Raw genomic sequence first — 12,047 nt, 5'->3', positions numbered from 1 at the left:
CATTGCATTATTTCAGTGTTACATCACCGCATTCAGCCAAGTTACACAGGTACAAAGTGGGGCTTGCGCAACGGAGTAAAAACAAACACTGCTGCTGGCTTAGGTGGACATAACCCCTGTGACCCCATTGCTTCTCTAAAAACCTGCCAATACAAACAGCAGGGCTCCCAGTGGCCCCCACCAGCCCATCACAGCGTGGTGTCTCAGGACCAGGGCCACGATGCTCTGCAAATTATCGCCGCTTCATTTGCACAGCATCTTGCCCAGGTGCGATGGGCCCACTTCCAGCTGTTTAAAGGGGTCCCTTTTTGCCACACAAACGGTCCTGAGGTTTGAAGACAAGACCATTTGCATGAAGCAAGAGCTGTGGATCTTTTTTATTACAGTTTTGGGGTTTTAGGAGGAAAATATTGGAAGGATAAAACAGCTTTCAATGAGCAGAAATCGGCCAGGCTTTTTAGCAAGCCATAAACCAGACAATTAGGTACCGCAGATGGGGAAAAAAGCGGGTGCGTTTGCAAAAGCTAGTCGTTATCTTCTGACGTATGAAAAGCACTTGTTTCTGCAACATCAAACGCTAAACGAGGTAACCTCACAGCACCTCTGGAAAAGAGGAGGCTGATCCTATTTTATGAAGGGGAGACAGTGAGGGGAAAAGTGTTTACCCAGGCGTTTACCCAAGGAACCTATAGCAAAACAGAGAGAAATCTTTCATTTCCAGGCCTCAGAGACCACCTAAGCTATGTTTCCTGTCCCCGGGTAACAGCCATGGTTTGGACAGCATCTTCTCACTGCAGTTTAGACGGCATCTTCTTACTAAATCCCCACATCCCCTCCAGTCTATGGAAGCAATGCAGACAGCTGGAAATAAAGAGCAGGGGGCACCTGTAGTCCAGGGTATCGGTGGTTTTCACCATGCTTCAGTTGGAGTGTGGTTGAGATGATCTGAGGAAAGGCTCTTCCAAGAGGAGGAACCATTATCACATGTGGAGGGTCCAGAGCAATGTCCTGAGGAAAAGGTGATGGTAAAAACAGGCTGGAGAGAAGGGGTGCTGACAGCAGGGTGCAAAGGCTCAAAGGAGGAGGTCCCGGAAGGGTTCTGGAAGGGAGAAGGAAAACGCTGTGATGTCCTGTGAACCAGGGTGATGCAGGGGGAGCTCGCATAGGTCTCTTTTTTCTCTCTTTGTGTAGACCTGGAGTCTACAGACCTGGCCAGACAGGGTGAGGATGACGCATCAGGTGGGCGACGCTTTTGCTCACAGGTGTAGGTGGTGCAGGACAGGAACAGGCAGCGGGCACACATCTAACAGGGCAAAAAGTACCACACATCCATGTGAACCCACTGCCCAGTCCCACTGCCCCCAGCCAACGCGTGGGCGGAGAGACACGGTGGCTGAGCCTGCCCACAGGCTGTGGCAGAGAGGGAGCTGATGCCACCCCCTACCCCTGCATCCCACCTCGGGTCCAACCCTTACCCCACCAGTAGCAGCGAACCTGGCCACTTCCCTGCGTCTCTGAGGTTGGCTAACCCCCCCCCCCTCCCCACGACCTGTCCCTGCAGGCTGACAGCATCTGGATGGAGATCAGGGATGATGATGACCTGCCCACAGCCGAGGAGCTGGAGGACTGGATAGAGGATGTGCTTTCTGGGAAGATAAATACTGAAGATGATGATGATGATGATGATGATGACGACGATGATGATGATGATGACGATGATGATGACGACGATGACGATGACGACGACGATGACGACGATGACTAACTGTGACTCTGTGCTGTTTGACTTGTGGGGGCTGAGAGCCCCCCCGCCCGTGGCAGGTCCCTCCATCGGAAGACCTGTGTTTGAGCGTCAGCAAGCACCGCTGCTCCTCTTTCCCCCCCTGCCTCGCTCTCCCTGCCCTTGCCGTTGCCGGGACCCCCCGGGCCTGATTCTCAGCGGTGCTGAGCGGCCAGGACTGCCTGCAGGCACCCAGCACCGCTGCAAATCATGCCTCCTTAGTAAGGACAATAGGAATCTGCAGGGAATCTGCCCCGAGTGTCCCAGGGCAGGAGAAAAGTGTCTGCCTGCTCGCTGCCAGAGGGACACAGGGAGCCAATTTGTATTTTCCATGCTCATCGGCCCAGCACTTAACATCCAAAGACCAAATCTCCCTTCAAGACATAGGGAAGGTGACTGTAAAGTTCAGTCCTTTTATTAAACACAATGCCCTTTGCAGCTACTCTGCCAAGACCACTCAACCCTGCAAGTTCTGCTGTGGGAGCCTGTAGCTACTCATTAACATGCTAGGAGCAGCAAAAAGCTTTGGGAGGGGAGGAAGGTTTTAGGGACGCTATTTAATTTTTCAGTGATCCCATATAAAGACAGGATATTCTTGTCTGGCAGCACAAGGTAAAACCAAACACCACGGTCCCTGTCTGAACCTCTTTCTTCTTGAAGGCTCAGGCCAAAGCTAGGGTAAGTGCAGGTGGTGGGATATAGGACGTCAAAGCTTGTGAGCTCCCGAACTGTTGGAAAGGCTGATCCAGGTCTGAGCCCACGCTCTTGTGGCTGAAGATCATGGCACCAAGCCAAACCATTGCTCTTAACCCCAAAGAAACACCAGAGCAGACTCCAGGCCAGCTGCAAACATCTGCAGCCAGGGCTGGGCTGGGCCAAGCTTCCCTTTTAGGGGAACCTCAGCTGGATTGAAGGTGGTGCACATGAGACAGACAGCACACTCCTGCCAGCGGAAACATTCATAGGGGCCCACCTTGAAGCCCTCCTATGCCACATCACCTACCAGCTTTAGCTGACTTTTAACCCAAAGCCTGCAGAGCATCTTTTCCCATGACCAAGATGCTGGGAGGGAACACATCTGTCCAACCCTATCAGATGCTGGGTAACGTGCGTCGGGCAATGAGCAGCGAAAGGATGCAAGCTGTTTGGCGTTTAAGTATTCAGTTGCACAGTTACTCCCTGCTTAGAGACTCGGCTGTCCCGTGGTAGCCTGTGAGAAGCCTCTTTTGACTGCAGACAGAGAAGGAGCTCGGTCAAGGGGGTTACTCACAAAGCAAAGGGTCAGCAACTCAGTCCTGGCAAGCGCAGCACCATCCATGTGCAGGTCACTGCCACAGCGTTAGGTCTCCCTGCTTCCCCGTGCCGGCAGATTTCAGTTGTCTTAGCTTATTAGGTTTGACAATAGTGCAATGAATGGAGAGTTTGGAGGTAGTTTTATCTTTATAAATACATTTATAAATATGTTCTCCAGTCGTTCAGACTTGTTAGCATAGGTAGGGTACACATGTCCTCTCTTGCTACAGATGAAAAACATTGTTCTGACCTATCTTATACTGGCTTGTGTCAGAGGTAAGTGATGTTAGGGGAAATAAAAGTGCGAGGGACAGGAGAATCAGAGCTCGTTATACAAATGTGAATCAGCCTGATGAGAAACAAGGTTTACACACTATATATCTCCTTTATCAGATGAACTGCAAAGCAAGATTTTATAGATTATTTTTTTTTTCCTGCCTGTTGATCAGTCTCTTTGACTCTCTCTACATTAGCTGAAATAGAAATTTGAAACTACTGGTATAAAAAAGTACCGATATGTTCCTATGTGTGCCATCTCCTCTCAGTGGAAATTGCCAGCACAAACAACACACAGCTGGATATCTGTGCATCTCTATGTATACGAATGAATGCTGTGCTTATACGATATACGACTGTAGGCCACGTTAGCTCCTCGTGGAACATCAAACATTCAACCCGTGATTCTAAGGCACAGTCTGTGAGAAGAACAGACAGGACAGCAAAGCCCCCAGGTCAACTATTTGCCCTTTCTTGCTTCTTTACGATACACAAGCACCGCCTGGAAGACTCAAACTAAGTGTGTTTGGGGAGAGCATCCACCTGGTCACACTGGGGTTATGAACAACTCATAACTCCCCATCCCAGAGGACCTGGTGGAGACCTCCAAAAGCCTTAAAATGCAGAGTGTGCTCTCAGCCTCGAGGTCTCCTCCTCTCTTCCATTCACCCCCTCCTCTCTCCTGGCCCGAGGGGTGCCCAGCACCCTCCTTCTGCTCTTTTCTTTCACCTGTTTCCTCGAGAGCTTTGCTGGAGGACCCCAGCTCAGAGGGAGGGAGCAAGCAGCACTCAGGGTCTCGTTGATGCACACCCGTAAGGAGCAAGAACAGGCAAAACCAGCCCTTTGGTAGTCTCCTAGTCTGTGGTTAACGGACAAATGCTGACCTGAGAAAAGTACTTGTTTATCTCTACCTTGGGGCTATTCCCAGGAGTAAAACGTGCACAGTTTCACCCTGCGTAAGGTAACAGCCTGGCCAGACGCTGCAACTCCAGATCAGTCACTGCAAAATGCTGTGAATTTCTATAAACCTAAAGAATAAAGGAAGAGTTGCTCTATTGCCTTTCCCAGCTGGCACTGTCTGGGACATCCCGATTGCCTGGGTACTTTCCATGTACCTCTCCCCCCATCTGTTCTGATGCGCCCCTCTCTAGATGCTCCGAGAGGCAGAGCTTACACAGGCAGACCCTGCAAACAGCACTACACACGTGTTCAAGTGCGCACGTGTTTCACAGGCATGCACGTGTTCTAATGCATAAAGCAACAGCTCTGGGGGAAAAAAGTAATCCATGTAGTGGTGCTCAGGCTTATACAGAGGCCACTGAGGCTGGCGGGCTGGTGTCAGTGGTTTATGGAAAGTTTCCCTGGAGTTATGAGAAGAAGGGTTGATCTTACAGCTGCTGCTCCTTCAGGATGCCAGCTCAGCCCTTGATGGGACAAACCTTTCCCTCATCCCCCGCTATGGTTTTCATCATTCTCTTCGCCCAGGAACGGGAACTTATCATCAGCTTTTGGGATAAAAACATAAAACCTTAAGAAAACATTGCAGCAGAGGAAGGATTGCGGCAATGAAGATGAGTGGGCAGCAAAGCCTCTGCCTTTCACCTCATCTGCCCTGAGTTCACGGTGACCGAACCACTGAATGAGGAAATACCCCCTGTGAAGGAGAAGACAGAACTTGGGAGTCTTCCTTGCAAGGACAGGAAGGATGGTGGTACGGGGAGGTATCACACACAGGACCCCAGGCACGGGCACTCTGGGGCTCCTCTGTCAGAATTCAGCACAACTGGCATTTGAAAGGCACTGGTGGCCCCAAGGAGCAAAGTCAGCCTAACCCTGCCCACTACACATGGAAAAGCAAAAGGTCAGCATGTCTGGATGAGGAACCATAAACAAAATCCCTTCTTTATTAAAAACAAACAAAAAAATTGTGCATGTGGGCAGCACTGGGTGTTTCTGCAGGTAAGTCTGTTCAGAATCACAGAGTGGTCAGGGTGAGAAGGGACCCCTGGAGATCAGCTATTTTCTCCTGTATATTCACCTCGAGCAGGTTGCACGGTGGCATCCAGGTGGGTTTTGAATGTCTCCAGGGAAGGAGACTCCACAGCCTCTCTGGGCAGCCTGAGCCAGTGCTCCGTCACCCTCAAGGTAAATAAGTTCTTCCTTATATTCTGATGGAACTGTCTTCATTTCATTTCATGCCTGTTGCCCCTTGTCCTGTCCCTCTTTTAGCCAATAGTTCCTTTTTCTGCAAATCATTAGTTAGACTTTGTATTAAATGGGTCTTAATACACATAAAGACAAGGAACTGTATTTTGCCCTCATCTAACTGCAAGTGCTTCAAGTGGAACAGTCCCTTCAAAGTGCCCAAACCCCTGGTCTCCCCAGCCCCCAGCGACAGCGAGGACCCCCCTCGCAAGTGATATGTGGCAAGAACACAAAGTCCTACACACCTCCTCCCAGTGCCAGACAGGGGGCCAGTGGCCAGTGTGCCACAGAAGAGGGTTTTGTATCTTGTGTCTGTACTGCTCACGGGCACCGGCCGAGGGAGAGGGAAACCCATCAAGAGCCACGCGCTGCAGCTGTAACAGAAGCATGAAGGAGAAAGCTTTTGCCTTTGCAGCACCAAGGATGCTGATGGAGAGGCTCTGTGAACCCAAAACTGCTCTGAGCTTCTGTCAAGCATTTAGGAAACAACTCCAGAAGGAGAGGACAAGGGAGGAAACTCTGGAAGTCACAGATTACTGTATTTTCAGGGTTGGTGGTTTTTGTGATGTTTCTGAGGGGTGGTAAGGGTCTCATGTGCTGCCCTTGGGAGAAGAACAGCCCCATAGTGAAGCCAGAGCTCTCAGCTGCTTCCCATCCCAGAACCAAGCTGCTCAGCCAGATGCCAACATGCACGCACCGTGGACGACACCGGCTGCTCCTCCGCGTCTGTCTGCATGCCGTACCTCCGAAATGATTGATTCATTACTGAGACCAAACAAAAAAACTTTGCCTTTTATTCCCAGGGAAATAATTAATTAGACAGGAACATATCACTTCCCAGCTGCCGCTGACTTGCAGCCCTGTGAGAAGAGGCCGGGGCTGCATCTGGGTCCCCCTCTGCTTGGGGAGGCTGCACACAGCCACGTGCACGCTGATGCCCGGACCTGGGGGGCTGAAGAGGGGCAATGGGTGAACAGGCAACGAGCACCAAAGCCCTCCAGGGCAAAACCAACTGCCTCCTGGCTACTTTTACACCCCCGGTACATCTAGGCTGTGCAGTGCAACACCGTCCACTAGGAACTGGAAGCAGCAGAGCACAGCAGGAAGGATAATTAACCTCGGTAATGAGGCGGCAGGACGGTTTCCTACCTGAGACCCACGATCCTGAGTGTCAACCCACCGCGCTGCAGCATTCCCAGCCTTTCCCCGCTCCTGTCTACCACCGGCCTTTGGGCAAAGCAGCCCTTCAGCGGTGAGCACCCCTCGGGGCCAGGCGTGGGACGACTCTCACACCTCTTTGGCAGAAGAAGATGTCTCATGGTGATGGAGACCATGGGCCAGGGTCGAGGGCAGAGCCAGCCCTCTTGGCCCGGGTGCCAGAATGCTCCTTGCCAGGTTTAAAAGGTGTTAAAACTATTTAAAGCAGGGAGGGAAAGGGAAAAAAAAAACCCCAAAACCACAGAGCTTCCTTAGGAGCTTGAAGACCCATTTCTGGAGTCAGATTACAAGCAGCTTTTGGGATGGAGGCAAAGATCCTTCCGGGGCCCGCTCCCCCCTTCCCCCCCCCCCCCCCCTTCTGTTGTGAGCCCCCGTGATGAAGATGATCAGCAAAGCACTGAAACGGTTTCTGGTATTGTCCCTAACGCTACAGAAAACAGGGTGAAAATGTAGCTTTTTCACCTTTCATCCCTACTCACTTCCTACTCTTCTGATCTTCACTGGCTCCCCTAATATTTTTTCTCTCGCATTTTTATCTAGCCCGTCTTCCCCTTCTCCTCAACCCACTCCCACAGCATATGGTATTGAGGGTCACTTCAGGACACAGCCCTCCCCTGTCGCTACTGCTGGAGCTCATCCCCAGCCCAGGAAGACAGCAGCATCCCTCACAGCACTGCCAGGAACCAGCCACGGTGAACCCCCATGCCACGAGCCATGGCTGGGAACACAGCGGGGCGTAACATTTCCCTCCTGAGGAGAAAGCCAACCGGACAAGGCTGAGACTGGCTTTCCTTTTGCGGGGGGGACAGGTGGGACCTGCTCAAGGTGAAGCTGTTTCACCAGCCTGGGCGCTGAGGCAATACCAGGATTTTTTTTTTTTTTTTTGGTAGGCATCTTTTCCCATCATCCCAAAATCCAGATGAGGAACCATCACCCTACAACCACGCTCCAACCGCTGCCACTGCGGGAAGAGAACAGTAACCCCCATTCCCACCAGCGACCATACCACTGCACCACCTGAGCAGAAGACAACTGGCATGACTTCACAATGTGAGAAGTAAGCCTCAAGGGTTAAATAAATGGAGTTTGCTGGCGGTGTTATCCCATACTTCAACAGCAGCCAGAAAACCAACTACCTGCCCACCTTCGGTCATGGGTGGAAAATTACTTTAAATGGCCATGGGCGACCTCATCCTCCACTTCTGGATCCGGAGGAAGCCCAGCTTGAATCAGGTCCCTCCTCTCCCTCAGTAACACAGGTAAAAATAAAACTATGTTCAACCAGAGAGCAGCCCTGAAATTTGCCTGGTGTTAGATTTTTGCTTTAAAATTCAATCCAACATGCCAAAGCCCTGCTCCTGCTAACGACAAAGAAAAAAGCTATTGAATGGCAAAAAGTAACTAAATGTTTGAAGAACATTTTAGTCCCCGCAAAATGAAATCGCTGGAGGAATTTGCACAGCTTCCCACAGTCTAGTTACTGAATTACTAAACCAGTTTCTCCCAACCACTTACAAAGCAAAATTATAATCAACTGTAGGATCTGGTATTATGACTACTCAAGAATGAGCTTTTACAAAATAGAAGCTAAAAGGTTTGCAGATCTGTTTCACATCTGTGGCCCAGATACAATCAGCTCCTTCCCATTCTCTCTTTTAAAGCCTGCCCAGAGCATCCGACTCATGCTGAAGAGAGGTCCAAAGAGCGAAAAAGTTCGGAGTGTCTCTTAAAACTTCCAGAGAGGCTGAATCAAATGTGTTTTATCAAGAACTCCCTTCTCTCTATGCATCCACTTTTCCTTCATGCTACTTTTTCAAGTAGTAGAGGGGGAAAAAAAAGGCAAATTAAAAAAAAAAAAAGGCAAATAAAAGACAGAAAAGGCTGTAGATGTCTAAGCATTTGGAAGCCTGTTTTTTGCCTTTGGAAGAGATTTAAAATGTTTCAATTTACAGAGCAGCTTCATGCCTAGAGCAATTTCTGGTGTCTCTGTTTTTAAATTCTTTGTACCTTCATGTTTCTAAGGATGCTGGAGGGAAAAACCACACCCTGTTCTCCAAGGTCTCTTCCACCAGCTACACACTGCCTCCTCCTTGTCTTACCGTCTCGTATTTTAATAGACAAGCAAGGTGGACACACTGAGCTATCCCAAATGCACACCCACAAGGTAAAAGTTATATCCCTTCTTCTTCTCCTGAATTGATTTAGCGCTGCCCACATGGAGCCCAAGGGCTGCTTATTCCTTGTCCTGGCCCCACCAGCCAACGCTTCTCCCCCTCCCGCGGGCAGGACCCATGGGTGCGAAGGCTGGCAAGCAGCAGTACCGCTGGTCAGGGCTCCTGGCATCCCCAGGGGATTTGCATCAGCTGAGCTGGAACCAGGGCAAACCCCAAGGCATGGACAAAGTGGCCATCTTCACCTAGTTCAGCTCCCCAGATTTTAGAGGAAGGGAGGAGCAGCTCAGGGCTCTGGAGCAGGCTAGCAGTCTCGCAGCGGGGTCCATATGAGCAGTAGCTAGGGGAAAAAAACCCAGTCCACAACCTTTTCCAAACTGATGATGAAGGGAGACAGCGAGATGGGGAGAAACAGGAAAACAGCCTTCCCATTTGGAGTCCTCTCCATTTTGCACACAACGTTGTCGGTGTAACCAGCGCACACACTCACAGCAGGGCTGTAAAACTCGTTACGGCATTTCAAAGCAACTCGGGTAACCTTGTTCAGAGACAGTGATTTATGCATACGCAATTATTCAATCACCCCACGACACCGTCCTTACCTACATGCAGACATGTTACACTCGGTGCTCCCTCTTCTCTCAGCACCTCCTGAGCCAGCGTCGCATGGATGCGCACATGAAAAGGGAACGGGCACCCCTGCCCCAGCCCGTTATCCCTCAGTACCGGAAAGGCCTGTAACCTAAACCCGCCACCTTCCCAGTCCAACATCAACTCAGGAGTTGTGCTGAAAGACAAATCAAAGCACTCCGCTTGGCCAACTCCCAACACACCTTCCCTTCCTGCATGCTGCTGTGAGACACCATGTCCGGCTGGGACACCCCCAGCCCCGCACGCCTGCCCCGAGCTCCAGGGCCCCCGCAAGCCCTCGAGCTCCATCCCCCCCCGCGGATCCCGGGAGATCAGGTCTGGGGCTGAGGCAGCACCGCCAGCACGTAGCACCGGGAGAAGCTGTCCCGGGGTTTGAAGCTCTGCCCACCTCTGCAGCCAGATGCTTCACTGAACTATGAATTCAGCTGGCAATACTGTACGGTGAGGTGTTGCCGGTGCTTCACACAAGGCACTGGAACTAGTTGCCGAAGGTGACAAATCCCTTTCTTAACCCATTTGTTACACCCTGGCTGCGTGCAGCCCCTTTGCCCACATCTCCTCACTCAATTCCCCAACGCTGGTGGCTTCTGGCCATCCGTAACGGCGAAGCCTGGTCACGTCAATCAACGGGGTCAACTGATCTTCTTATGTATTAAGCCACACTTCAGCCACCAAATCTCTACCCCAGCGGCTGTTGCTGTGCTGTCTCAGGCTAGCCATAACCTTATGTCCTTACCTTCAGGAAGGGCACTGCAGGAGAGCCATCTCCTCCTCGAGGGACCCTGTTCTGGTACATTCCAGAAGGCACTTACCTCTCGTTCAGCACACAGGGTCCCTCCAAGCATCATTTGCCACTGAAAGCCTCTGCCCCCTTTCCGTCAGAGAAGTTTGGGTCGGTAACTTAACCCAGCGCTGCACCTGAGGCTCCATCACACCTCAAAGACCCTCGCAGCTTAAGTGAAAGACTTGGCCAAACCAGAAGAGCACCCTCAGCTCTAATTTCTGCTGAGCCACACACACAGCCCCTTGTGATTCAGGCAGCTGAGCTCTGGGCGAAGGCCAAAGGAACTGGTCCCTCCAGCAAAGCCTGTTCCTTCCATCAGCTTCCACAACCCACAGCAGGAGAGAAAGTGCCACAAAGGGCAGCAACCGGGTGTTGATTTGGTATCAGCGCTAAGTCAAAAATGAAACAGAGCATGCTGAACTCCTACGTGAAGACACAACTCTCAAGGCTAAGAGCCTTGGACGAGGCTGACGAGCCCATTATCTTGTTTGTGCCAAATTCCTGCTTCTCACACCTTCCCGTGACACACCTGCAGCCAGCTCCCACAGAGCCTTTACCCACACAGCTCCAGGCCGGCAGGTCAGGTTTTCCACCGCAAGGCAGGAGGGGACCAGCGACGGCTGCACACCCACCCTGGGCTCCGCAGGGCAGCACCAGCGGTGTGGTTTCCTTTCCCTGCCCATTCCTGGAGCTGCAGGGCAAACAGCCCAGGGCTGGGCACTGCCAAAGCACCAGCAGGATGAGGGGGACAGATCAAAAGCAGAGATCAAGGGAGGGCAGGAGGCAGGACCAAGCACAGCCCCATCCCACCCTTCCTGCTTCCTCCCGGGCTCTGTAGCCTAAATACATCCATCTTCCCCCAAGCAGAGAATTACCCATTTGGCTGTTTCTCTCCACCAGCGTTTATACGTGCACTGCTTATCTCCACAGCCGCTGCACTCTTATTTTAAACTGCGCAGCAGCATCCTGTGGATTTTTCCAGCAGCTGAAGCCCATGGAGGAGACCTGCTGGGGCAGGGCACAGTGGCCAGGCCAGGTACTCCCCGCCAAACGGGGCTTTCCTGAAAACTGGGTACCAAAGACTGTCTAGGTAAGAAGGCTGCTTCCCCGTCTCCGTGGGCACGGGTCTTTCCAAGCTCTCGGCGTGCCAGTGATGGGAAGTGGAGGTGGGGAAAGCTGCGCCCACAGGTGCTGTTGATGTGAGATCCCCGCACGTTGTTTTAGCAGAGCACAGGCTCGCATCCACACCAACGGGGAGCACTGGCTTTTCCACCTCTCGCCACTCCTCCTCCTCACCAGGTCCAAATAAGGAACTCTGCAACGAATCCTGCACTTCATAATTGGTGTGCAAACCATGAGAAGACAGGAGGCAGAAAAACCAGTTCCCACTCCAGTCGCGCGCGCCCCCCCCCAGCTGCATTTGCTCCCCATTATTTAAGATTTCAGGTGTTCAAAGCACTCACCTACCAGTCTTTTTTCAGGAATGACAAATGAGTTTGCATTTTACTGTGGCAGGGCAGATCAGAAGGGTCTAGAACAAGAGTGACAAAAAGACAGCCTCAGAAAAGGTTAAACCACATGTTTGCAGGGCCCCTCCCAGCCACAGCTAAGGAATGCTTGAAGGCCAGAAAAGCTTTCTTTTTTTGTCTGAAAGGATAAGAGGAAGGAG

At 51.6% G+C, this 12,047-nt stretch overlaps 1 protein-coding gene across 1 annotated transcript in view; it reads left to right on the top strand.

Moving 5' to 3' along the window:
* Positions 1 to 3,698, top strand: part of CASQ2 (calsequestrin 2) — a 34,057-nt gene extending 30,359 nt beyond the window's left edge. The window contains exon 11 of the mRNA XM_037390576.1: positions 1,562 to 3,698. Coding sequence (XP_037246473.1) covers positions 1,562 to 1,765 — 204 coding nt within the window. The 3' untranslated portion in view covers positions 1,766 to 3,698. The remainder of the gene's footprint in view (positions 1 to 1,561) is intronic.
* Positions 3,699 to 12,047: the final 8,349 nt, after the last annotated feature.

The sequence above is a fragment of the Falco rusticolus genome, chromosome 5 (genome assembly GCF_015220075.1).
Source record: "Falco rusticolus isolate bFalRus1 chromosome 5, bFalRus1.pri, whole genome shotgun sequence".
NCBI classification, from domain to species: Eukaryota; Metazoa; Chordata; class Aves; order Falconiformes; family Falconidae; genus Falco; species Falco rusticolus.
The sequence above is the reverse complement of the archived record's forward strand: the minus strand, read 5'-3'. Positions and strand labels throughout refer to the sequence as shown.